The sequence below is a fragment of the Pecten maximus genome, chromosome 18 (genome assembly GCF_902652985.1).
Source record: "Pecten maximus chromosome 18, xPecMax1.1, whole genome shotgun sequence".
NCBI classification, from domain to species: Eukaryota; Metazoa; Mollusca; class Bivalvia; order Pectinida; family Pectinidae; genus Pecten; species Pecten maximus.
In genome coordinates, this window is record NC_047032.1 from 20,664,597 (window position 1) to 20,691,865 (window position 27,269).

The following is a 27,269-nucleotide window of genomic DNA, read 5'->3' on the forward strand; positions in this document are numbered from 1 at the left end:
TTTGAAACCCTTTTTTCGAGAGTATAAAGCATATTTGGAGTTCTAATATTCGATAGCATAAACGTACTTGAAGTAATTCTAATTTTCGAAAATATCAATCGTATTAGGAGTAGTTATAATTTTCGAGAGTATAAAACGTATCTGGAGTAGTTTTAATTTTCGAGAGTATCAACCGTATTTGGAGAAGTTATAATGTTTGAGAGCATCAAATTATTTGGAGTAGTTTTAATTTTCGAGAGGATAAAACGTATTTAGAGTAGTTTTAATTTACGGGGATAGAAAATGTAATAGGAGTAGTTTTAATTTTCGGGGGCATAAAACGTATTTGGAGTAGTTTTAATTTTCCGGGGTTATTTGGAGCAGTTCTAACTCCACAACCTATCGGAATGTTTAAGTAAGTACTGTAATAGTCTAAAAGTACATCCGACATAATAAAGTTTATGCCCGTACTCCGTAAGAGATCTGCTTTCTTATTATCAGTATTTGTGTGTTTAGCTATTGAACTTCCGTTTTACTTTGTTTGTAATGCAGTCCACCATGTAAACTACATGTATAACTCACAAGTTCAATGAAAATTGAATTGAAGTGATAGATTATGCATGTGTATTTATACATTGCTCTGTAAACCCGACTACCACTCTACGAAGTGAATAATTTATACATGGCATCCTGGTATGTTTGAATAGATATGTTTGTACTTTTTCAGGATTTATTTATATTTTTACGTGGTGATGAATTGAGTTGGCCTTGAGGCGTTTAAATCAAATAATTCCTCAGTATAACTATTATTTTATTTTACAAAATATTATACGATATTTTCTTCCGTTGCATAATTTGGTAATGTCTCTTATTTCAATAAATATACCGATTAGTTCTGTATCTGTGTCAAGATAATGTCTGTTACGTCATATTGTCAAACGTTAATGATATAGTAAACTCCGATGTAATGAAATGAAATATAACACCATTATTAAAATGAACTGAAACAATTGATTTCAGACCGGAACTAACTCAGTTAGTTACATGTATATGATCATTTTCACCAGGATAAAAAAAAACTGTTGAAAAACCAATAATGATGGAACCGGAAGTTAACTTGCTCTGTGTCGCTCACAGAACGTTTGGCTTAGACACTCCCCTTTCTCAGCTCCCGAACACTTCACTCCCTCCGTTACGTCATCTGTTTGTGTGCACTATTTGATGACGCTGCTAGGTGTCATGTGATATTAGCTACTTACAAGTGTCATCAGTTAATGTAGAATATTTTAAATTACGTCAGTGATTTGTCTCTTCCTGATCTGTATGTTTATACGAGGCGTATTATTATATTAGCTACTTTGTCGTGTCATCATTTTATGTGTAATATTTGAAATTATGTCATTGAATTTGTCCTCTTTTGTTCGAAGTGTATGTCCAACATATTTGCTATTAGCTACTTAGGTTTGACAACCCCTGATGCGGTTACTTATGGTAAATATTGACCAAATGACCAATAGGAATGCTATGAATTATAACGGGCTCCGACTCAGAGTGTCTGACATAAATAAATAAGCCCAGTCGACAAGGTGTCCCGGGATTATACCGCCAACTAGACTGTCCAAGGGATTAGGACAGATTGTGTGTCAACAACCACAAGTGTACTTACTTTGGACATGTTATAACCAAAATAGTTTATAACGAGTTACTGGAAACAGTCTGGAAATCTACATACGCCGTGAGTCAGTGTGTACCTGTTACCTACTGTATTATTAAAAGTGACCCCTGAGTGATTCCATATATTTATAATTCAACATTGCTTGTAACAAACATTTTCATTGGCTTAAAATTCATGTTGTCAGCCCATAACGTTAAAATTACGTCGCTGTTGATAACGTTGCTTTTGATTTGCTGATGCAGCTGCGTAAACAAATCTGAGAGACAAGTAGATTGAATTATAAGAATTAGCTTTTAATATGATTTGATGTTACGCGGTTTACTTAGAGTACACAACGTGTTGTTTGTAAATATATTAAAACTTGTCCTTAGATATTTTCAAAGCAAGTATTGCGTAGCAAACTATTTCGTGTATTCGGAAAATTATTGCAAACATTAGCATAAGTATGTATATATGACTTGTATTGTGATGTTGTATGTAAGTACTTGAATATTGATAAAATATTGTTTAAACTAAATTAAACTAAAAGTATTTGCGTATATTACTCAACTATTTTATAAGTTCGCAAAAGTATTGCGCTCATTCGCACTAAAATTGAATTTTTTAGATTTCATTTGGCACCATATGATCTTATGTACAATAGCGAAAATGCGTTTCATAGAATATCAACGTCAGACCGCAGAATGCTATTTTCTGAGCATGGCCTTGAATCTTCCTTCCAAGAATGTATATCATACAAAATATTGCAAATTTTAACAAATAGACATGGGTTTAGTCAAGTGAGGTTTTTAGTTTGATTCCTAATATACTCGCAGTGGATATCATATTTATAATAACACATTACCATAGACATGAAATTTGAACTTTTCTATGTGGATAACATATGGACCATATCACACCAATGCGCATGCTCATGTAGTAAGTGCCGCTGTCGCCGACTCCCAAGATGGCGTCAGTGGAGAGACCCAGCCTGTCCGCTATCGGCGGTGTAAATAAGCTGTTGACAGACTGTATAACTACCTAATTAATCATATCGTTAATTGATAATTGTGTGGTATTCTGTACCTGGCCCTAACCATCACGCGACGCCAGTACGATAGTCGCTACTACACCATATTCCTACTTCTGATGGGGGGCGTTTCTCCACCAGTACCTGATATATACATCATATTAAAGACACAGAATTTTACGAAATGTATGGATTTTCAAAATTCATGAACAACAAAATAACCAATGTGTGTTATTACCGTTTATTAAGATATTGTAAGGAAGAGACAGGATAGAACCACACGACTGTGGGAAGTATGGGTAGTTCCGCTCCCACAGCTTCCACGGGTCGTTAATGGGCACAGTCCTGTCTGAGTCGTCATCATGTCATTATACTGTTTTACACCACAATAGAATACATTTATTCTGTTATGTTTAGTAATCCCCAAAATTTTTTTAAACTATATTATAAAATTTTAAAACCAAAAAACCCCCTTCCCCAAATTCCCCCCTAAACCCAAAATTCCCCCCCCTAAAATTTTCCCCCACAAATTTTACACCCCCCCAAATCTCCCAAAATCCCCCAACCCATTTCCCCAAAACCCTACTCCCCACTATTCTTAACTCAATCTACATTCAATTTATCCCCTTTTTATTTTAAACAAATTTTTTTAACAAAAACCCTTAACCCAACATATTCACACACGCACCATAATAATTCCTCCCAAATTTTTTTCCACCAAACCTCATTTTAAACAACCTTAACTTTAAAAGTCATAAGCCAAATCACCCGAATTTTCCTTCAACCTACCTTACAAATCCCCCTTACAATTCCCATTATCCTTTTCCACTCCCTTTAATCCTATTCCCAAAATTTCAATTATATACTTTCAAACAAATAAAAATTAAAAATATCCTTATCACACAATCCACAATATAAACCACCCCACCAACTTTAAAACCCCCCCCATTCCTTGAAAAGTTTTGGGGAAAACCAACACCCAATTCTTACCTCCCCCACATCCCCCTTTACCACCCATAAAAATCACTAAACTTCCTACCACAAATATACATAATCAATCAAACTTACAAAAATCAATTTCAAACAAAAAAACCAATAAAAACAAATAAAAATATAAAATAACAAAAATACAAACTTCATTCACCCCCACCACTCTCACTTCCTCACCACACATCCTTCCCCCACCATTACAAAAACCACCACAACAAAACTACCAACCACCAAACTCACAAAAACCACTAAAATACACACCCCAACCCTTACACCACCCCAACACCCACACACCATCCCCAACAACACACACACCACAACCACACACAAACAACACAAAACAAAAACCCAAACACAACACACACAAAAACAAACCAACCACCACAAAAACCCCCAAAACACACAACAACAACCCCCCCACACACAAACCCCAACACACACAACACACCCACAAACCAACAAAAAACAAAAAATACACGGGTGAACAAAACCATCATAAATTTAAAAACCAACAATCAGGACACCCACCCCCAAAAACACACTACAACCACAACAACCACGAAACCCAAACCAACACCAAAACAACACACAACAACAACCACCACCCATACACAACCCAACAAAAAAACCCCACAAACTAACCACAACAACATCACCAACCAACACAGAACACCACAACCAAACACAAACACAACAAACACACCACAAAAACACACACACATACCAAAAACACACACACTAAAACAACCACACAACACACCCCAAACCAAAACCCCAAAACAAAAATAAAACCCACACACACAACACAAAACTAAACACACAACTAAACAACAAAAACCAACACACAACAAAACAACCCAAACCAACAACCACACAAAAAACCAACACACAACAAAACACAAACCCCAAAACCCACAAAACCCCAACCACAATAACAACAACAAAAACACCACACAAACACTACACCCCCAAACAAAAAAAACCACCAAACACCCCACACACACAACCCCCACAGCAACACCAAACCACCAACAACACTACAACACAAACAAACAACCCAACAAAACCACACACCCCCAAACCACCAACACAAAACCACACAAAACACCCCAACAAACAAAACACCCCCAAAACCCCACACCACAAACCACCAACACAAACCCACCCCACACCAACAAACAATACAACCCAACAACAAACCCACACACAAACACACCACCCACACACACACACACACCAAAAGAAAAACCCCCAAACCCACAAAAAACACAAAAAAAAACACAACACCACTAACCAACCACAAACAACACAAACCCACCACCAACAAAAACCAAAAAACAACCCCCCCAAAAAACACCCCACCACAAAAAAAACCCCCACACAACAACACAACCACACACAAACAGCAACAACACAACACACACAACCAAACACCAAACACCACAACCCAAAACCAACACACATCACACAAAACACAACAACCACCCAACAACAGAACCACAACCACACAACAAACAAAACCCCACAACACACAAACAACCCCAACCCACACTACAACACCACCACAAAACCCCCAACAACCAACAAAACCAACACAACCCACACCCAAAAAAACCCACCACACACACACAACACACCACACACAAAAAACCCCACCAACAAACAACCACACAAACAAAACCCCACCCCCAAAAAACAAAAAAAAACCAACAACAAAAAAAAAAAACCAAACAAAAGACAAAAAAACAACCACAAACCCCCAAAAACCCCAAACACAAAAAAACCACAACCAGACAAACAACACCCACAACCCACACCCCCAAAACAACACACACAACCCAACACACCACCAAAAACCAAACCACCCACAAAACACAAACAAAACCAACAAACAACACACCACCACCAAAAACACAGACAAACACAACCCCAAAACCCACACCAGCAACCCCCACAACACCCACACACCAACAACACCAACCAACAAAAACAAAACACCAAAACACACCACCAAAAACACACCACCAACCAAAAGGACAAAACAAGAACAACCCAAAGGGACAAAAACCAACATTACAACCCCACCCAAACCCCACCACCAAAACAGAAACACACCCCCCAAACCCAACCCACACACACCACCCCCAAAAAACACAACAACCACCACAAAAAAAACCCCAACACAAACCCCCAAAACAAAAAAACGAACACAACACACCAACCACCAAACCAACACAAACACTAACCAAAACAAAAAAAACACCACAGAACACCCCACCCCACATAACAAACACCCAACACACACACAAATAACAATTTACACCACCCCCCCCCAAAAACCCCACAACAACCCTCAACAACCCCACACACACACCATCATTTACCCACCACCAAACACTTACACTCCCCCACACACCACACTCACCACCACATCACAAACCCACACACACACACACTCCCACCATCCACACCCCCCAATTCCCACACCCCCAACACCAACACCACACATTAACCCCCCACCACACACACACCACCCCCACACAAAACCCCACACCCCCACCAACACACACAAAAAAAAACCCATCACCCCAACCACAAAAGACACCCCCCCAACGAATTTAACACCACAAAATACACCACCAAAAAACCACCACCAACACACACACCACCACCAAAAAAACAAACCACAGGACACACACAACCAACCCAAAACAAACCACACAACAACCACAACAACCACACCAACCAAAACACCAAACAAAACACCCAACAAACGCCACCAAAAAACACACAACAAAACAACAAAAACACACAAACCACCCCACAAACACCCCCCAAACCACAACAACCCCCCCAAACAAACCACCCCAAAAAAAAAAAACACCCCCACCACACACAAACCCCAACAAGGCCCCAAAAATAAAAAAAAAAACCACAAGAACCCCACCCCAAACCACAACCACAAACAAAAAACAAAAAAAAACAACACCCAAAAACCCAAACCCCCCACAACAAAAAAAAAACAAAAAAAAACACAAAAAAAGAACAACAAAAAAAAACACAAACAACCCCCCACACCCAACCAACAACAACAAAACAAACAAAAAACCCAACAAACACACACACCACAACCCCACAAACAAAAAACCCAAAACAAACACAACACACACAGGACAACCAAAACCACACACCACGCAAAAACCCCACAAACAAAAACCCAAACCAAAAACCCAACAAAACCACACACAACACACAAAACCAACCACACCAAAAAACACCAACCACAGCAACCCACCACACAAAAAACACACCACAAAAAACCACACCACAACAAACTCCCAAACATCAAAAAAAACAACCAACACACAAAACATCACCCCCACAAAACACACACCACAACATTAAACCCCACAAACAACCACCACAAAAATTAAAGCACAACACCCCACCCACCCCCAAAACTCAACTAAAACACTACCAAACCCCCCACTCACCCCACCACCACACCACACCACCCACCACCACATCAACACTCACACCACCACCACATCAACACTCACACCACCACCACATCAACACTCACACCACCACCCACCACATCACCACCACACACCCAAACCCCATTTACACCCCACCACCCACCCATCACAACACCCAACACACACACCACCACAAACCCCACAACTCACCACCCACACACCACCAAAAACACCAACAAACCACCACAAACACACAAACCACACCCAACTACACACCACAAACGAACAAAACACACACACACACCACAAATCACAACAAACACACACCAAAACAAAAAACAAACAAAACACCACCCCACACCACCCCACCACAACAACACAAAAACACACACAAAAACAACCACACACAAACACACAACGACACATACACAAACAACACACCAAAAACCCAAACCCCAACAACCAACAAACCCCACAAACAACACCAACACATCACTAAAAACCACAACAACAACACCAACCAAAAAATACACCAAAAAACACACCACACACAAAAAACCAAAACCAACACAAACACACCAAACACACACAACCACCCAAACACCCCACCCCAAACAAGACCCCAAACCCCACACACCACAAAACAAACACACACACAATCAAAACCACACAACACAACAACCCCACCAAACCCCCTACACCACCACCAAACAACACATCACCACTCACCAAAACCAACAAACCACACACACTCACCCCAAAAACACCCCCACCACCACCAAAAATAACCCCAAACCACAACACACCACCCCCCACACACACCCACACACCACCACACACCCAAAAACCACTCCCCACCACACCACCACCACCACCAACACACACCCCACCACTCACCACAACACCCATCCCCCACACCACCCATCCCTTTCCACACCAACAGATTTGACTTTACAAAATTTTTAAAAAACGTTTTTCCCCAATCCAAAGACCACATCTTTAAATCAAAACCCTTTCCAAACCCCAAAAATTAAAATACGACCAACCAAAACACTTCACCACCCAACCTTCACAAAGAAAAAAAGGGTTTTTTTCCCATTATCGAAGACCCACCACACTTCATTGCCCTTCACCAAAAAACCAAACATACTTCAAAAACTACTTTAACCGGCTTCCTTACTCCCCCAAACCACAACTAACTAACACATCTTTTTAAAATCTTTTTTCTTCATAAATTTGGGATTAAAACCACCATAAAATTAAAACAACGATATTTTAGGGACTTCCCCGGGAATACAAATTAACCGCTTTCAACCCTTTTCTGATAAAAATTTAATCCTTTTTTTTGATTAAAATTAAGGTAAGGGTTTCTAAAGTTAAACTAAAAAGTGGAATTCTAAAGCTTTAAAAGGAACTTTGTTCTTTACCTTAACCGGAGTTTTTTTTAAATTTTTTTAATTTATAAAACAAAAAACATGCAGTTTTGTTCTCCGATTTCATTCTGACTGAAATTAATTATTTTTGAAATTCTTGAGAAATTGTTAATTTTGAAAATGACATCAAAACGGAAAGGGTGGATGACTTATTTTCATATTAAACATAAAACATGGATGATAAGTGCCTGTTAACTTTGACATTTAGTAGTTGTTACACAAAACTGGAAAGTGGTGATAAAAGGGAACTGTTTTGTTTAGAGCTTTATAATTCCTAGTGTTTGAATAATAACATCAGTATATGCAGAATGACACTATCTTTATCTTTCTCTTTGAGATAAACAGCATTTCTATGAATTGATAAATCTCCATACCCGTCTTTACATCACACTACTGCAGGAATGTGTATGGAATTTCCAGCCTCCCCAGCCACAATTGACCTTTGACCTAGGTTTGAGTTTTACAGGTACAGTTGTCTCCCTGTTCACGTATTTAGAATTCCACGTCGTGACATGTCCTCGAGAAAAGGGGAAGTAACTCTATACCACACTCTAACACACCGACACCAGGTCACAGGTCAAATGTTCCCGATATCAATTAACTACCGCTCCTGTAGTAGTAACCATGGTTACGGGATGGCCGATCCCTGGGGCCGTGAGAAAGGGGACATGCACCTGTTGCTGAAGGAAGCATCCTCTGATTTTAGTGAACATCTAGTCGGGGGAGGGGGGGGGGGGGGGGGGGGGTGGTATGGGCTGGAGACATTTGAGGGGTGAGGGGTGACAATGTTCTGTAGAAGTAGTCGAGTAATCAACATCACAGAGAAACGTTTAAAATTAACTTGATGTGACGACATGTTAATGTTAGCATCACCGAAATGGATTGCCTCTCCTGAATCCTCGGCGCCAGACAATAGATATATCATTCATAGTCTGTTACTCTCAAAACAAAGTCTCATTAATATTTATCTTCCTCACAACGGTGGTCCATCATTTACGAAGGCCGATACCGGCCGGTCATTTTTAAACATTTTTATGCTTCAAACACTTTTGCATGGTACACATTTGACTGCTTTTACTGTGTACCATGTCGTGCTTTCGGTAGAGACCAGATATTGCAAATATGAAAAATAACATCTTTGCTGGACACTTTAGATACCTTTTAACGCTAAATGTGATAGACCTATTCCACACATTTTCATACTTTGTTGGTTGGAAAATGTACAGCGATACTCATTTATGGTACATATTTAATTTATTTTAAATTCAAAACTATACTGGCCGGTAACGGCCATGGTACATATTCTCCAACCCCTTCTCTCCAATCTATTCCTAGTCCCTCGATCCTACATAGGGCTCAACTGTAACCCCCTCCCCCAACTCCCCTTATCTCTCCCAACCTCTCGATCCAATCCAGGGCTCAACTGTAACCCCCTCCCCCAACTCCCCGGCCCTTATCTCTCCCAACCCCTCGATCCAATCTAGGGCTCAACTGTAACCCCCTCCTCCCAACTCCCCTTGGTCCTACACAGGGCTCAACTGTAACCCCCCCCCCCCCCCAAACTCCCCTTGATCTAATCCAGGGCTCATTTGTAGTTCAACACCCCTCCCAACTCCTCGGTTTTACCCAGGGCTCAACTGTACCCTTCAGCCCCTCGGTCCTATCCATGGCCCCACAGTACTCCATTTCCCGACATGTCGATTTTTCTGTCTGCCCTTCTGTCGCCACACAAGGTATTTTATTTATTTTAACGTCACCAGTCAGCAATCCTGAGTAATGGTCGCTGTTACCTCGTACCAAATTATCCCATTAAACACTAGTGCATTGGATATATTTTGATTATGTAACATTATTCAGGTTACGGTAAAATGATTATCAGCTCTGCAAACAGGGGTGAATAGGTCGGGGCTGATGAACAACTACTTGATTAATTTTGACAGATTTCCGACATAGAAAAAGTGCGGTGAATACTCACCACAGGATCGGATGGGAGGGTGTTACTACCTGTTGTAGGTACAGTATCGGATGGGAGGGTGTTACTACCTGTTGTAGGTACAGTATCGGATGGGAGGGTGTTGCTACCTGTTGTAGGTACAGTATCGGGTGGGAGGGTGTTGCTACCTGTTGTAGGTACAGTATCGGGTGGGAGGGTGTTACTACCTGTTGTAGGTATAGTATCGGGTGGGAGGGTGTTACTACCTGTTGTAGGTACAGTATCGGATGGGAGGGTGTCACTACCTGTTGTAGGTATAGTATCGGGTGGGAGGGTGTAACTACCTGTTGTAGGTACAGTATCGGGTGGGAGGGTGTCACTACCTGTTGTAGGTATAGTATCGGGTGGGAGGGTGTCACTACCTGTTGTAGGTATAGTATCGGGTGGGAGGGTGTCACTACTTGTTGTAGGTACGGTATCGGGTGGGAGGGTGTTACTACCTGTTGTAGGTATAGTATCGGGTGGGAGGGTGTTACTACCTGTTGTAGGTACAGTATCGGGTGGGAGGGTGTCACTACCTGTTGTAGGTACAGTATCGGGTGGGAGGGTGTTACTACCTGTTGTAGGTATAGTATCGGGTGGGAGGGTGTTACTACCTGTTGTATGTACAGTATCGGGTGGGAGGGTGTCACTACCTGTTGTATGTATAGTATCGGGAGGGAGGGTGTCACTACCTGTTGTATGTATAGTATCGGGTGGGAGGGTGTCACTACCTGTTGTAGGTACAGTATCGTGTGGGAGGGTGTCACTACCTGTTGTAGGTACAGTATCGGGAGGGAGGGTGTCACTACCTGTTGTAGGTACAGTATCGGGTGGGAGGGTGTTACTACCTGTTGTAGGTACAGTATCGGGTGGGAGGGTGTCACTACCTGTTGTAGGTACAGTATCGGGTTGGAGGGTGTCACTACCTGTTGTAGGTACAGTATCGGGTGGGAGGGTGTTACTACTTGTTGTAGGTACAGTATCGGATGGGAGGGTGTTACTACCTGTTGTAGGTACAGTATCGGGTGGGAGGGTGTTACTACTTGTTGTAGGTAAAGTATCGGGAGGGAGAGTGTCACTACCTCTTGTAGGTACAGTATCGGGTGGGAGGGTGTCACTACCTGTTGTATGTACAGTATCGGGAGGGAGGGTGTCACTACCTGTTGTAGGTACAGTATCGGGTGGGAGGGTGTCACTACCTGTTGTAGGTACAGTATCGGGAGGGAGGATGTCACTACCTGTTGTAGGTACATTATCGGGTGGGGGGGTGTTACTACCTGTTGTAGATACAGTATCGGGTGGGAGGGTGTTACTACCTGTTGTAGGTACAGTATCGGGTGGGAGGGTGTTACTACCTGTTGTATGTACAGTATCGGGTGGGAGGGTGTTACTACCTGTTGTATGTATAGTATCGGGTGGGAGGGTGTTACTACCTGTTGTATGTATAGTATCGGGTGGGAGGGTGTCACTACCTGTTGTATGTATAGTATCGGGTGGGAGGGTGTCACTACCTGTTGTATGTACAGTATCGGGAGGGAGGGTGTCACTACCTGTTGTAGGTACAGTATCGGGTGGGAGGGTGTTACTACCTGTTGTAGGTACAGTATCGGGTGGGAGGGTGTCACTACCTGTTGTAGGTACAGTATCGTGTGGGAGGGTGTCACTACCTGTTGTAGGTACAGTATCGTGTGGGAGGGTGTCACTACCTGTTGTAGGTACAGTATCGGGAGGGAGGGTGTCACTACTTGTTGTAGGTACATTATCGGGTGGGAGGGTGTTACTACCTGTTGTAGATACAGTATCGGGTGGGAGGGTGTTACTACCTGTTGTAGGTACAGTATCGGGTGGGAGGGTGTTACTACCTGTTGTAGGTATAGTATCGGGTGGGAGGGTGTCACTACCTGTTGTTGGTATAATATCGGATGGTAGGGTGTTACTACCTGTTGTAGGTACAGTATCGTGTGTTAGGGTGTCACTACCTGTTGTAGGTATAGTATCGGGTGGGAGGGTGTTACTACCTGTTGTAGGTACAGTATCGGGTGGGAGGGTGTCACTACCTGTTGTTGGTATAATATCGGATGGTAGGGTGTTACTACCTGTTGTAGGTATAGTATCGGGTGGGAGGGTGTCACTACCTGTTGTAGGTACAGTATCGGGTGGGAGGGTGTCACTACTTGTTGTAGGTACAATATCGGATGGGAGGGTGTCACTACCTGTTGTAGGTACAGTATCGGGTGGGAGGGTGTCACTACCTGTTGTAGGTACAGTATCGGGTGGGAGGGTGTCACTACTTGTTGTAGGTACAATATCGGGTGGGAGGGTGTCACTACCTGTTGTAGGTATAGTATCGTGTGGGAGGGTGTTACTACCTGTTGTAGGTACAGTATCGTGTGTTAGGGTGTCACTACCTGTTGTAGGTACAGTATCGGGTGGGAGGGTGTTACTACCTGTTGTAGGTACAGTATCGGGTGGGAGGGTGTTACTACCTGTTGTAGGTATAGTATCGTGTGGGAGGGTGTTACTACCTGTTGTAGGTACATTATCGGGTGGGAGGGTGTTACTACCTGTTGTAGGTACAGTATCGGGTGGGAGGGTGTCACTACCTATTGTAGGTACAGTATCGGGTGGGAGGGTGTTATTACCTGTTGTAGGTACAGTATCGGGTTGGAGGGTGTTACTACCTGTTGTAGGTACAGTATCGGGTGGTAGGGTGTTACTACCTGTTGTAGGTATAGTATCGGGTGGGAGAGTGTCACTACCTGTTGTAGGTACAGTATCGGGTGGGAGGGTGTCACTACCTGTTGTAGATACAGTATCGTGTGTTAGGGTGTCACTACCTGTTGTAGGTACAGTATCGGGTGGGAGAGTGTCACTACCTGTTGTAGGTACAGTATCGGGAGGGAGGGTGTCACTACCTGTTGTAGATACAGTATCGTGTGTTAGGGTGTCACTACCTGTTGTAGGTAAAGTATCGGGTGGTAGGGTGTTACTACCTGTTGTAGGTACAATATCGGGTAGGAGGGTGTTACTACCTGTTGTAGGTACAGTATCGTGTGTTAGGGTGTCACTACCTGTTGTAGGTACAGTATCGGGTGGGAGGGTGTTACTACCTGTTGTAGGTATAGTATCGTGTGGGAGGGTGTTACTACCTGTTGTAGGTACAGTATCGTGTGTTAGGGTGTCACTACCTGTTGTAGGTACAGTATCGGGTGGGAGGGTGTTACTACCTGTTGTAGGTACAGTATCGGGTGGGAGGGTGTTACTACCTGTTGTTGGTATAATATCGGGTGGTAGGGTGTTACTACCTGTTGTAGGTATAGTATCGGGTGGGAGGGTGTTACTACCTGTTGTATGTACAGTATCGGGTGGGAGGGTGTTACTACCTGTTGTAGGTACAGTATCGGGTGGGAGGGTGTTACTACCTGTTGTAGGTATAATATCGGGTTGGAGGGTGTTACTACCTGTTGTAGGTACAGTATCGGGTGGGAGGGTGTTACTACCTGTTGTAGGTACAGTATCGGGTGGGAGGGTGTCACTACCTGTTGTAGGTACAGTATCGTGTGGGAGGGTGTTACTACCTGTTGTAGGTACAGTATCGGGTGGGAGGGTGTTACTACCTGTTGTAGGTATAGTATCGGGTGGGAGGGTGTCACTACCTGTTGTAGGTACAGTATCGGGTGGGAGGGTGTTACTACCTGTTGTAGGTATAGTATCGGGTGGGAGGGTGTTACTACCTGTTGTAGGTATAGTATCGGGTGGGAGGGTGTCACTACCTGTTGTAGGTACAGTATCGGGTGGGAGGGTGTTACTACCTGTTGTTGGTATAATATCGGGAGGGAGGGTGTCACTACTTGTTGTTGGTATAATATCGGGAGGGAGGGTGTCACTACCTGTTGTAGGTATAGTATCGGGTGGGAGGGTGTTACTACCTGTTGTTGGTATAATATCGGGAGGGAGGGTGTCACTACCTGTTGTAGGTATAGTATCGGGTGGGAGGGTGTCACTACCTGTTGTAGGTACAGTATCGGGTGGGAGGGTGTTACTACCTGTTTAGGTACAGTATCGGGTGGGAGAGTGTCACTACCTGTTGTTGGTATAATATCGGGTGGTAGGGTGTTACTACCTGTTGTAGGTATAGTATCGGGTGGGAGGGTGTTACTACCTGTTGTAGGTATAGTATCGGGTGGGAGGGTGTTACTACCTGTTGTAGGTATAGTATCGGGAGGGAGGGTGTCACTACCTGTTGTAGGTACAATATCGGGTAGGAGGGTGTTTCTACCTGTTGTAGGTTCAGTATCGGGTGGGTTGGCAAAAAAATAAGTGATATCAAATCAATATCAAGAATTAAGTAATAATTAATTAAGAAATAAGGAAGTATGAACGGTACTCCAAACCGAACATAAACACAAAAGGAGGAAGATGAATTGACGCCTCAACAATTATATTAACGATATAATTAATATGTTAAAGTTTGATCAATGATTAAATACAAATCAATAATAAATAAAAACGTTCCTCCCGAACTTCCGTCAGGTCCTAGACAGGTCACTGAGCCCGTGCTACGGGAGATAACTCCAGGAGATACACGGCCTTTAAAATGATCTACACTTAGCGGTTAGCGTGTTTAGCAATATAAACAAATTTCATTTAAAATTCATTTAGTGGTTTAGAAAAAAAACTTTGAACGTTCATTCATTGAGATTATTACATATAAATCTTAGTCACTAATTAGTAGAATGACGAACGAAAGAAACACATGCGGGAATATGTATGGATACGGTGATATGTTTTGAGTAAGGAATAATGATCTACAGCACTAAATCGGGATGTTTAAACTTGTAGCTATCTGTAGTTTACATTTTTAAAGCCATACAAATTAAAACGTACTCCACGTGGTCTACCCTTTATACACGCTCTACAACATCCGTATCTTATTCTATTAACGATTTCCAAATACGATATAATGCTAAATTATTGATATCTTTAAGTACCGGACAAACGGATCAATATCATTGTTTCGGGATAATTCGCCTAAATGTTTGTCACCTTGGTCCTCGTGATGATATCAGTCGGTCATCGATTTGTTCAGCTCTCGGAGATTTCCGAGGAGTTGGAAAATATCGATCGACCGTGAGGCTAAGCTCAGTGTGTCTACAGATGTAAAATCCTCACCGGCAGACAAACGGAGACAAGGCTGGGATATTATGGACGAGTGGAACGCGATCAGTGGTGATGGAAACGGTGGAGTGGAACTTGTGACGGTGTGAATTGGTCAGTAGGAGTAAAAGGTAAGGATGGATAGATCAAAACAAAGATTATAATCAAACTATGATAAATACAACACATTACTGTATAGCCGAGCCTCTCTGATCCAGCTCACTCCAACCCCAGGGGCATGGATTCCCAACCCACTGTATATATTTGGACCATGTGTTGAGAACTCGTGCCAAGTCTCTATGCACTGTACCAGTTATGTCTACTTAGGTCAGTAAATCATATGGTTCTTTAAAAAAAAGACATCCGCCTGGAGCAGAGAGAGGCTACTGGATGCTCGAGGTCCTTATAGCGTTTGGTTCCTTTAGCGATGTGCATAAATCTAGCTTTATTTTTAAGTCTAAATACATATATATATACTGTATCCTTTTTATTTTTAAGTCTAAATACATATCTATCCCATATATATATATATATATATACTCCCTATATATTAACCCATTTGTCCCTTTTCTAACAGAGACTTGCACTGTGCTACAACAATGGAACGTTTGCCCCAGTTACTTTCATTATGGATATTGGTTGCTGTGACAACTGTTATTGGCTCTGCCCAAGAGACGGATATGTTTGACTTCTCCAATATAGACGAGCCTATGGACGGATTTGGTACCTCTCCTGTACGTAATACAAATTAGTGGTGTGATACCTCAGTCATAAGGATGAGGGATTGTCACGAGTTATCTTTCTTTGAACCGGTAACGTTATTGTATGGATTGGCAAAATTCAAATCTTTCGCATCTTTCAACGCATAGTGAGAAACACAGCAGATAAAAACAAATCACTAAAACAACTTGGTACAGTTGTTTTGTCTTTATAAGATCCGTCAGTGATGTTAATGGTCTCGAGTCTTGATACTAAGGAGGTGCCTGAAGAAGGAAATAACCACCTCCATAACTAAACACGTATACGACTTTAAATAAATCTTCTTGTTATGGCGCGGGAAGGATGTCATAATTAAATATTTTTGCCTAGGCAAAATTATTTTTGACTAGGCAGAAATCGAATTTTGCCTAGGCAAAAATAGAATATTGCCTAGGCAAAAATAATATTGCCAAGGCAAAATTCTATTTCTGCCTAGGCAAAATTCGATTTCTGCCTAGGCAAAATTGGATGGGATTTTGCCTAAGCATCAATCGAATATTGCCTAGGCTGAAATAATTTTGCCTAAGCAATATTCGATTTTTGCCTAGGCAATATTTTATTTTTGCCTAGGCAAAACTATTTAATTATGACATCCTTCACGCGCCATATCTTGTATCTTGTATCTTGTTAACACAACATTTACATGTATAAAGCTGACAGAAGCTTTCGTCTTTAGAATAAAAGAATAGAACAAATGTCTGTAACTCTCTGGAGTTCTTCCAATCTGCATTTCCCCTGTTCTTGTTTTGACATCTGTTCTGTTACCCGTAGGTCAAATCTAAATTAGACAAATGCCGGTCAAATCGTCACGTGTGCAGTACCATCCTCAAATATCCGGGTAACCAGACGTTCAGTGATGGCGTCCACTGTCTATGCCCCGGATGTACGGAGGAATGGGGCGTTAACGACAACCAGTCTCTGACCTGGGTCCACTACGAACGACGTAAGTCAATGTGTAAACCAAAGATGTCATTTTTATCTATTTTATCAAAAACAACATTTCAAAGGAATTGGGAAACAGATCATAGCTATACAAGTCATATCGCTACAAAAAAATCTTTGCTAAAGAAAAACAATCATTACGTCATATTCTACCATGTTTGCTTTGCCACGCCAGTTTTGATTGGTTTAAAACTATGTATTATTTTCCAATAATACACGCTCGTGCCAATAATACACGCTCGTGAGTCACGGCTGTTACAATTTTATATATCTAATATTCACTTATTTCATATAAGGTTACAATAGCCGAGTGGGCTAATGGGTTAGTCTTTCATTTAATTTTTATCACGACGCGAGTTCGAATCCTACGGAGGCCCCCCCTTTTTTTTTTCTTTTTCTTTTTCTTCTTCTTTTCTTTATCCCTTTTTTTTTAAATTTTCATAATCAATGCCATAGTATAGATGCTCTTGATCGTAGTACTGTAGTGCCTGTAAAGAAATGTATATTTCATCAACAAATAATACAATACTCAAGAAATAAATGACAAGGTTTTCCCGGGGTTTCTTTGCTGTTTTTCTATTAGAAAGAGGTCGATCTCAGAACTAAACAGTACATGGTAGAATAGAAATAATCAACTTTGACTCGTGTATTGTTGCAGGATATACAACTCGGACTCGGATATTTTGCAATTTTAATTGATAACTCAGGCCTGCGGCCTTCGTTATTAATTTAATTGCAAAATGTCCTCGTCCTCGTTGTATATCCTGCAACAATACACGAATCATCGTTAATTATTTCCTAATTAATGTTACGAAAAAGAGTACAATCAGTCACATTAAATGTAGCAGGTTTATTTAGCCAGGAACGGTAGACTTCCCTTACAGTGAGTTAAGTCGGGGTAACTGTAGACTTCCCTTATAGTGAGTTAAGTCGGGGTAACTGTAGACTTCACTTATAGTGGGTTAAGTCGGGGTAACTGTAGACTTCCCTTATAGTGAGTTAAGTCGGGGTAATTGTAGACTTCCCTTATAGTGAGTTAAGTCGGGGTAACTGTAGACTTCCCTTATAGTGAGGTAAGTCGGGGTAACGGTAGACTTCCCTTATAGTGAGTTAAGTCGGGGTAAATATAGACTTCCATTATAGTGAGTTAAGTCGGGGTAACTGTAGACTTCTCTTATAGTGAGTTAAGTCGGGGTAAATATAGACTTCCATTATAGTGAGTTAAGTCGGGGTAACTGTAGACTTCCATTATAGTGAGTTAAGTCGGGGTAACTGTAGACTTCTCTTATAGTGAGTTAAGTCGGGATAACTGTAGACTTCCCTTATAGTGGGTTAAGTCGGGGTAAATATAGACTTCATTTATAGTGGGTTAAGTCGGGGTAATTGTAGACTTCTCTTATAGTGAGTTAAGTCGGGGTAACTGTAGACTTCCCTTATAGTGGGTTAAGTCGGGGTAACTGTAGACTTCTCTTATAGTGAGTTAAGTCGGGGTAATTGTAGACTTCCCTTATAGTGAGTTAAGTCGGGGTAACTGTAGACTTCCCTTATAGTGAGTTAAGTCGGGGTAACTGTAGACTTCCCTTATAGTGAGTTAAGTCGGGGTAACTGTAGACTTCACTTATAGTGAGTTAAGTCGGGGTAATTGTAGATTTCCGTTATAGTGAGTTAAGTCGGGGTAACTGTAGACTTCCCTTATAGTGAGTTAAGTCGGGGTAACTGTAGACTTCCCTTATAGTGAGGTAAGTCGGGGTAACTGTAGACTTCTCTTATAGTGAGTTAAGTCGGGGTAACTGTAGACTTCCGTTATAGTGAGTTAAGTCGGGGTAACTGTAGACTTCACTTATAGTGAGTTAAGTCGGGGTAACTGTAGACTTCCCTTATAGTGAGTTAAGTCGGGGTAACTGTAGACTTCCGTTATAGTGAGTTAAGTCGGGGTAACTGTAGACTTCACTTATAGTGAGTTAAGTCGGGGTAACGGTAGACTTCACTTATAGTGAGTTAAGTCAGGGTAACTGTAGACTTCACTCATAGTGAGTTAAGTCGGGGTAACTGTAGACTTCACTTATAGTGAGTTAAGTCAGGGTAACTGTAGACTTCACTCATAGTGAGTTAAGTCGGGGTAACAGTAGACATCACTTATAGTGAGTTAAGTCGGGTAACTGTAGACTTCCCTTATAGTGAGTTAAGTCGGGGTAACTGTAGACTTCACTTATAGTGAGTTAAGTCAGGGTAACTGTAGACTTCACTCATAGTGAGTTAAGTCGGGGTAACTGTAGACTTCCGCTATAGTGAGTTAAGTCGGGGTAACTGTAGACTTCACTTATAGTGAGTAAAGTCGGGGTAACTGTAGACTTCCCTTATAGTGAGTTAAGTCGGGGTAAATGTAAACTTCCTTAAAGTGAGTTAAGTCGGGGTAATTGTAGACTTCACTCATAGTGAGTTAAGTTGGGGTAACTGTAGACTTCCCTTATAGTGAGTTAAGTCGGGGTAACTGTAGACTTCCATTATAGTGGGTTAAGTCGGGGTAACTGTAGACTTCCCTTATAGTGAGTTAAGTCGGGGTAACTGTAGACTTCACTTATAGTGAGTTAAGTCGGGGTAACTGTAGACTTCACTTATAGTGAGTTAAGTCGGGGTAACTGTAGACTTCACTTATAGTGAGTTAATTGGGGTAACTGTAGATTTCCGTTATAGTGAGTTAAGTCGGGGTAACTGTAGACTTTACTTATAGTGAGTTAAGTCGGGGTAACTGTAGACTTCACTTATAGTGAGTTAAGTCGGGGTAACTGTAGATTTTCGTTATAGTGAGTTAAGTCGGGGTAACTGTAGACTTCACTTATAGTGGGTTAAGTCGGGGTAACGGTAGACTTCACTTATAGTGAGTTAAGTCGGGGTAAATATAGACTTCATTTATAGTGGGTTAAGTCGGGGTAACTGTAGACTTCACTTATAGTGAGTTAAGTCGGGGTAACTGTAGACTTCCCTTATAGTGGGTTAAGTCGGGGTAACTGTATACTTCACTTATAGTGAGTTAAGTCGGGGTAACTGTAGACTTCCCTTATAGTGAGTTAAGTCGGGGTAACTGTATACTTCACTTATAGTGAGTTATGTCGGGTAACTGTAAACTTCCATTATAGTGGGTTAAGTCGGGGTAACTGTAGACTTCACTTATAGTGAGATAAGTCGGGGTAACTGTAGACTTCCCTTATAGTGGGTTAAGTCGGGGTAACTGTAGACTTCCCTTATAGTGAGTTAAGTCGGGGTAACTGTAGACTTCCCTTATAGTGAGTTAAGTCGGGGTAACTGTAGACTTCGGTTATAGTGAGTTAAGTCGGGGTAACTGTAGACTTCACTTATAGTGAGTTAAGTCGGGGTAACTGTAGACTTCCCTTATAGTGGGTTAAGTCGGGGTAACTGTAGACTTCCCTTATAGTGAGTTAAGTCGGGGTAACTGTAGACTTCGGTTATAGTGAGTTAAGTCGGGGTAACTGTAGACTTCCCTTATGGTGAGTTAAGTCGGGTAACTGTAGACTTCCCTTATAGTGAGTTAAGTCGGGGTAACTGTAGACTTCCCTTATAGTGAGTTAAGTCGGGATAACTGTAGACTTCCCTTATAGTGAGTTAAGTCGGGGTAACTGTAGACTTCCCTTATAGTGAGTTAAGTCGGGATAACTGTAGACTTCCCTTATAGTGAGTTAAGTCGGGGTAACTGTAGACTTCCCTTATAGTGAGTTAAGTCGGGGTAACTGTAGACTTCCCTTATAGTGAGTTAAGTCGGGATAACTGTAGACTTCCCTTATAGTGAGTTAAGTCGGGGTAACTGTAGACTTCCCTTATAGTGAGTTAAGTCGGGGTAACTGTAGACTTCCCTTATAGTGAGTTAAGTCGGGATAACTGTAGACTTCCCTTATAGTGAGTTAAGTCGGGGTAACTGTAGACTTCACTTATAGTGAGTTAAGTCGGGGTAACTGTAGACTTCACTTATAGTGGGTTAAGTCGGGGTAACTGTAGACTTCACTTATAGTGGGTTAAGTCGGGGTAACTGTAGACTTCCCTTATAGTGAGTTAAGTCGGGGTAACTGTAGTTTTCCCTTATAGTGAGTTAAGTCGGGGTAACTGTAGTTTTCCCTTATAGTGAGTTAAGTCGGGGTAACTGTAGTTTTCCCTTATAGTGAGTTAAGTCGGGGTAACTGTAGTTTTCCCTTATAGTGGGTTAAGTCGGGGTAACTGTAGATTTCCCTTATCACGGCATGCATTGCCTTGTATACCACACTAGTCTTACATTTAAACACATGCTGTGTTTTAATTTTCAAAAATTATTGGACGAAAATGTATTCACTTCAGATGACCAGTTGGTCCAGTATCGATTTTGCATCCCCGTCATGCCAGAGCGCACGTGCAAAGAGGGTGACCTGGCCGTAGTTATGGAAACGGAGACCTCTAACTGGCGCGTGTACATGTCTATGGCGAGGTGTAAGTGTCCCAACAATGTCTTCCAGCTGTCCAACTGGTGGAAACGGAACAAAGTGTGGATGTACGAGTACAATTGTCAGAAGGTTAGTACTTCCGGTGTAATGAGTAATTAGACAGATCCACGAGATGTCAGTGCCATATATATGCCTACCTTCTGTTTAATGTGTTCTAGGTATTTAACTCATAACTATCATTTTGGTAAAAAAAAACTCCCCCTGGTATATTGTTTCTTGCTGTCTAAAGAATATTCAGTACATGTATTATATAAATTGGGCTTTATAAGTTAGGAAGCTTTGATATTTCGAATTCCAGTTTCATACATTACTAGGGTGAGATGTAGTATCTTACATTACTAGGGTGATATCTAGTATCTTACATTACTAGGATGAGATCTAGTTTCATACATTACCGCGGTGACATCTAGTTTCTTACATTACTAGGGTGATATCTAGTTTCTTACATGTACTAGAGTCATATCTAGTATCTTACATTACTAGGGTGAGATCTAGTGTCTTACATTACTAGGATGATATTTAGTTTCTTACATTACTAGGGTGAGATCTAGTTTCTTACATTACTAGGGTGATATTTAGTTTCTTACATTACTAGGGTGAGATCTAGTATCTTACATTACTAGGGTGAGATCTAGTATCTTACATTACTAGGGTGAGATCTAGTGTCTTACATTACTAGGAAGATATCTAGTTTCTTACATTACTAGGGTGAGATATAGTATCTTACATTACTAGGGTGATATCTAGTATCTTACATTACTAGGGTGAGATATAGTATCTTACATTACTAGGGTGATATCTAGTATCTTACATTACTAGGATGATATCTAGTATCATACATTACTAGTGTGATATCTAGAATCTTACATTACTAGGGTGATATCTAGTTTCTTACATTACTAGGATGAGATCTAGTTTCTTACATTACTAGGGTGATATCTAGTTTCTTACATTACTAGGGTGATATCTAGTATCTTACATTACTAGGGTGATATCTAGTTTCTTACATTATTAGGGTGAAATCTAGTATATTACATTATTAGGGTGAGATCTAGTATCTTACATTACTATGGTGATATCTAGTATCTTACATTACTAGGGTGAAATCTAGTATATTACATTATTAGGGTGAGATCTAGTATCTTACATTATTAGGGTGAGATCTAGTATCTTACATTACTAGGATGAGATCTAGTTTCTTACATTACTAGGGTGATATCTATTATCTTACATTACTAGGGTGATATCTAGTATCTTACATTACTAGGGTGATATCTAGTTTCTTACATTACTAGGGTGATATCTAGTATCTTACATTACTAGGGTGATATCTAGTTTCTTACATTACTTGGGTGAGATCTAGTATATTACATTATTAGGGTGATATCTAGTTTCTTACATTACTAGGGTGATATCTAGTTTCATACATTACTAGGGTGATATCTAGTTTCTTACATTACTAGGGTGATATCTAGTATCTTACATTACCAGGGTGATATCTAGTATCTTACATTACTAGGGTGATATCTAGTTTCTTACATTACTAGGGTGATATCTAGTTTCTTACATTACTAGGGTAAGATATAGTTTCTTACATTACTAGGGTGATATCTAGTTTCTTACATTACTAGGATGATATCTAGTATCTTACATTACTAGGGTAAGATATAGTATCTTACATTACTAGGGTGATATCTAGTATCTTACATTACTAGGATGATATCTAGTATCATACATTACTAGCGTGATATCTAGAATCTTACATTACTAGGGTGATATCTAGTTTCTTACATTACTAGGATGAGATCTAGTTTCTTACATTACTAGGGTGATATCTAGTTTCTTACATTACTAGGGTGATATCTAGTATCTTACATTACTAGGGTGATATCTAGTTTCTTACATTATTAGGGTGAAATCTAGTATATTACATTATTAGGGTGAGATCTAGTATCTTACATTACTATGGTGATATCTAGTATCTTACATTACTAGGGTGAAATCTAGTATATTACATTATTAGGGTGAGATCTAGTATCTTACATTATTAGGGTGAGATCTAGTATCTTACATTACTAGGATGAGATCTAGTTTCTTACATTACTAGGGTGATATCTATTATCTTACATTACTAGGGTGATATCTAGTATCTTACATTACTAGGGTGATATCTAGTTTCTTACATTACTAGGGTGATATCTAGTATCTTACATTACTAGGGTGATATCTAGTTTCTTACATTACTTGGGTGAGATCTAGTATATTACATTATTAGGGTGAGATCTAGTATCTTACATTACTAGGGTGATATCTAGTATCTTACATTACTAGGGTGAGATCTAGTATATTACATCATTAGGGTGAGATCTAGTATCTTACATTACTAGGGTGATATCTAGTATATTACATTATTAGGGTGAGATCTAGTATCTTACATTACTAGGGTGATATCTAGTATCTTACATTACTAGGGTGAGATCTAGTTTCTTACATTACTAGGGTAAGATCTAGTTTCTTACATTACTAGGGTGATATCTAGTTTCTTACATTACTAGGGTGAGATCTAGTTTCTTACATTACTAGGATGATATCTAGTATCTTACATTACTAGGGTGAGATATAGTATCTTACATTACTAGGGTGATATCTAGTATCTTACATTACTAGAATGATATCTAGTATCATACATTACTAGTGTGATATCTAGTTTCTTACATTACTAGGGTGATATCTAGTTTCTTACATTACTAGGGTGATATCTAGTTTCTTACATTACTAGGGTGAGATCTAGTTTCTTACATTACTAGGGTGATATCTAGTTTCTTACATTACTAGGGTGATATCTAGTATCTTACATTACTAGGGTGATATCTAGTTTCTTACATTATTAGGGTGAAATCTAGTATTTTACATTATTAGGGTGAGATCTAGTATCTTACATTACTATGGTGATATCTAGTATCTTACATTACTAGGGTGAAATCTAGTATATTACATTATTAGGGTGAGATCTAGTATCTTACATTATTAGGGTGATATCTAGTATCTTACATTACTAGGATGAGATCTAGTTTCTTACATTACTAGGGTGATATCTATTATCTTACATTACTAGGGTGATATCTAGTATCTTACATTACTAGGGTGATATCTAGTTTCTTACATTACTAGGGTGATATCTAGTATCTTACATTACTAGGGTGATATCTAGTTTCTTACATTACTTGGGTGAGATCTAGTATATTACATTATTAGGGTGAGATCTAGTATCTTACATTACTAGGGTGATATCTAGTATCTTACATTACTAGGGTGAGATCTAGTATATTACATTATTAGGGTGAGATCTAGTATCTTACATTACTAGGGTGATATCTAGTATCTTACATTACTAGGGTGATATCTAGTATCTTACATTACTAGGGTGATATCTAGTTTCTTACATTACTAGGGTGATATCTAGTTTCTTACATTACTAGGATGATATCTAGTACCTTACATTACCAGGATGATATCTAGTATCTTACATTACTAGGGTGATATCTAGTATCTTACATAACGAGGGTGATATATAGTTTCTTACATTACTAGGATGAGATCTAGTTTCATACATGTACTAGGGTGAGATACATTTGTAAACAAGAACTGTTGGCTGGTAGCCACCCTATATCTAGATATACATTCAGCTTAAACCATGTCCGATACGTTTTAGCTCACCGGTTACGAGTAACCGTGAGCTACTGCTGTACCCCGGCGTCGGCGTCGGCGTCGGTGTCCCATCCCAATTTAAAGTTTTTGGGGTAAGTTTTTGGAAAGCTCAAAAGTCCAAAAGTATACATCTCACCCCTTTTTTATTTGGTTTATACATTCATTAGAGGTGTAGGAGTGATGTTATGGGAAAATCACGCAGAAACAAATTGTGATTTTTTTGCATTTAACCGTTTTGTGGACTTAACTTTTTTAGCAAAAAAATCCACTTTTCAGTTTTTGGAAAGATTGGAAGTCCAAAAGTATACGTCTAACACTCTTGTAATTTGGTTTATACATTCATTAGATGTCCAGGAGTGATGTTATGGCAAAATCATGCAGAAAAAAAAATCTGATTTTTCAAGTTGCATTTTACCATTTTGTGGACATAATATTTTTGGCACCAAAACCCACTTTTAAGATTTTTGGGTATGTATTGGAAAGCGTGTAGGTCCACACCTTTCTTATTTGGTTTGTACATCCATTAGAGGTCTAGGAACGATATTATGTGACGTACAATTTCAAAATGACATGCTTATACATATATGATAAATGAGTGCATAGTGTGATTGCTGTTGCCGGTGAGCTTTCGCAATCATTGATTGTACTTGTCTTTTTCTCCTTGTTAGAATTGTGTTTTCTTTTATTTCAGAAAACCTGTCAGAAAAACGATTCATTGTGTTCAAAAATTTACGTGGATAAAGTTCATGACTCAGCTCTTGGCTATGAATTTCAATGCGCATGTCCAGCCGGATACAGTTGTCCAAGTGACCGTGAACCGGAAATGGAAACGCTCGTAGATCATATCGGACACTATGTCCCAATGCACTGCCACCTTACTAAAAATAGCGGACCTGTCTGAAACTCACTGAACCATAAAACTATTATGTACGTGTATAACTGAGGTCCGTCTTTCGCCCTTTATGATGTCAGTTTGCAATAAGATATTGAAATATGTAATAGTTTTAAATAAATTAGAGTTTTAAAACGTTGCCAAAGTTATTGCCATTAAGACTTTGAGATGCTACATAATGCAGTGTGTGTAAGGACCGCCAAATCTGGTTAGATATTGGTAACGGCTTTCTTTAGGAAACGCCCGGGTGTAAATGAATTGAAATTGAACATTCTTATCTTTACTGTTTCAACATTGAAATGCACAGTTTGTTTTCAACGTAGCTTGTTGCATGCATTGAACATATTTAGATTTGGTGTCCTCGACCACCATATCATATTTTTCTTTCTTTCTTTTTGTATTTTCCTTCTCATATGCAAATTTTATAAATACACTTTTATATGGATTGCATGTTGTTATTGTATCTGTATATGAATCAACGTTTCTACATCCTCAAATACTTATTTTTTCAAAACGAAAACTGTACATAATGATTCCAATCAATAAAAAGTAAAAAAAAAATATGTTTAAGCCAAAAAAAATGGTGTTAAAAATATGATGATATAATAGGATGTCTAGACGCTTCCATTATTTAGCGGTGGTTCACCACGTAACATATATATAGTGGGAGGAGGGACAGGATGTCTGGACGCTTCCATTATATAGTGGGAGGAGGGACAGGATGTCTGGACGCTTCCATCAAATAGTGGGAGGAGGGACAGGATGTCTGGACACTTCCATTATA

General features: G+C 40.1%; 1 protein-coding gene across 1 annotated transcript; it reads left to right on the top strand.

Moving 5' to 3' along the window:
• The first annotated feature begins 15,667 nt into the window (after positions 1 to 15,667).
• LOC117316632 (U-scoloptoxin(11)-Sa3a-like) lies at positions 15,668 to 26,931 on the top strand. Its single transcript, XM_033871311.1, has 5 exons — positions 15,668 to 15,828; positions 16,275 to 16,431; positions 17,228 to 17,399; positions 21,743 to 21,954; positions 26,285 to 26,931. Exons 2-5 carry the CDS (start codon positions 16,297 to 16,299, stop codon positions 26,492 to 26,494), a joined length of 729 nt encoding a protein of 242 aa, XP_033727202.1. The 5' UTR covers positions 15,668 to 15,828; positions 16,275 to 16,296; the 3' UTR covers positions 26,495 to 26,931.
• The last annotated feature ends 338 nt before the right edge of the window (positions 26,932 to 27,269 follow it).

Coding starts and splice junctions, on each gene's coding strand:
- LOC117316632 (XM_033871311.1), top strand. CDS start 16,297: ATGGAACGTTTGCCCCAGTTACTTTCATTATGGATATTGGTTGCTGTG. Junction 17,400..21,742: donor CTGGGTCCACTACGAACGAC/GTAAGTCAATGT, acceptor TATTCACTTCAG/ATGACCAGTTGGTCCAGTAT. Junction 21,955..26,284: donor ACGAGTACAATTGTCAGAAG/GTTAGTACTTCC, acceptor CTTTTATTTCAG/AAAACCTGTCAGAAAAACGA.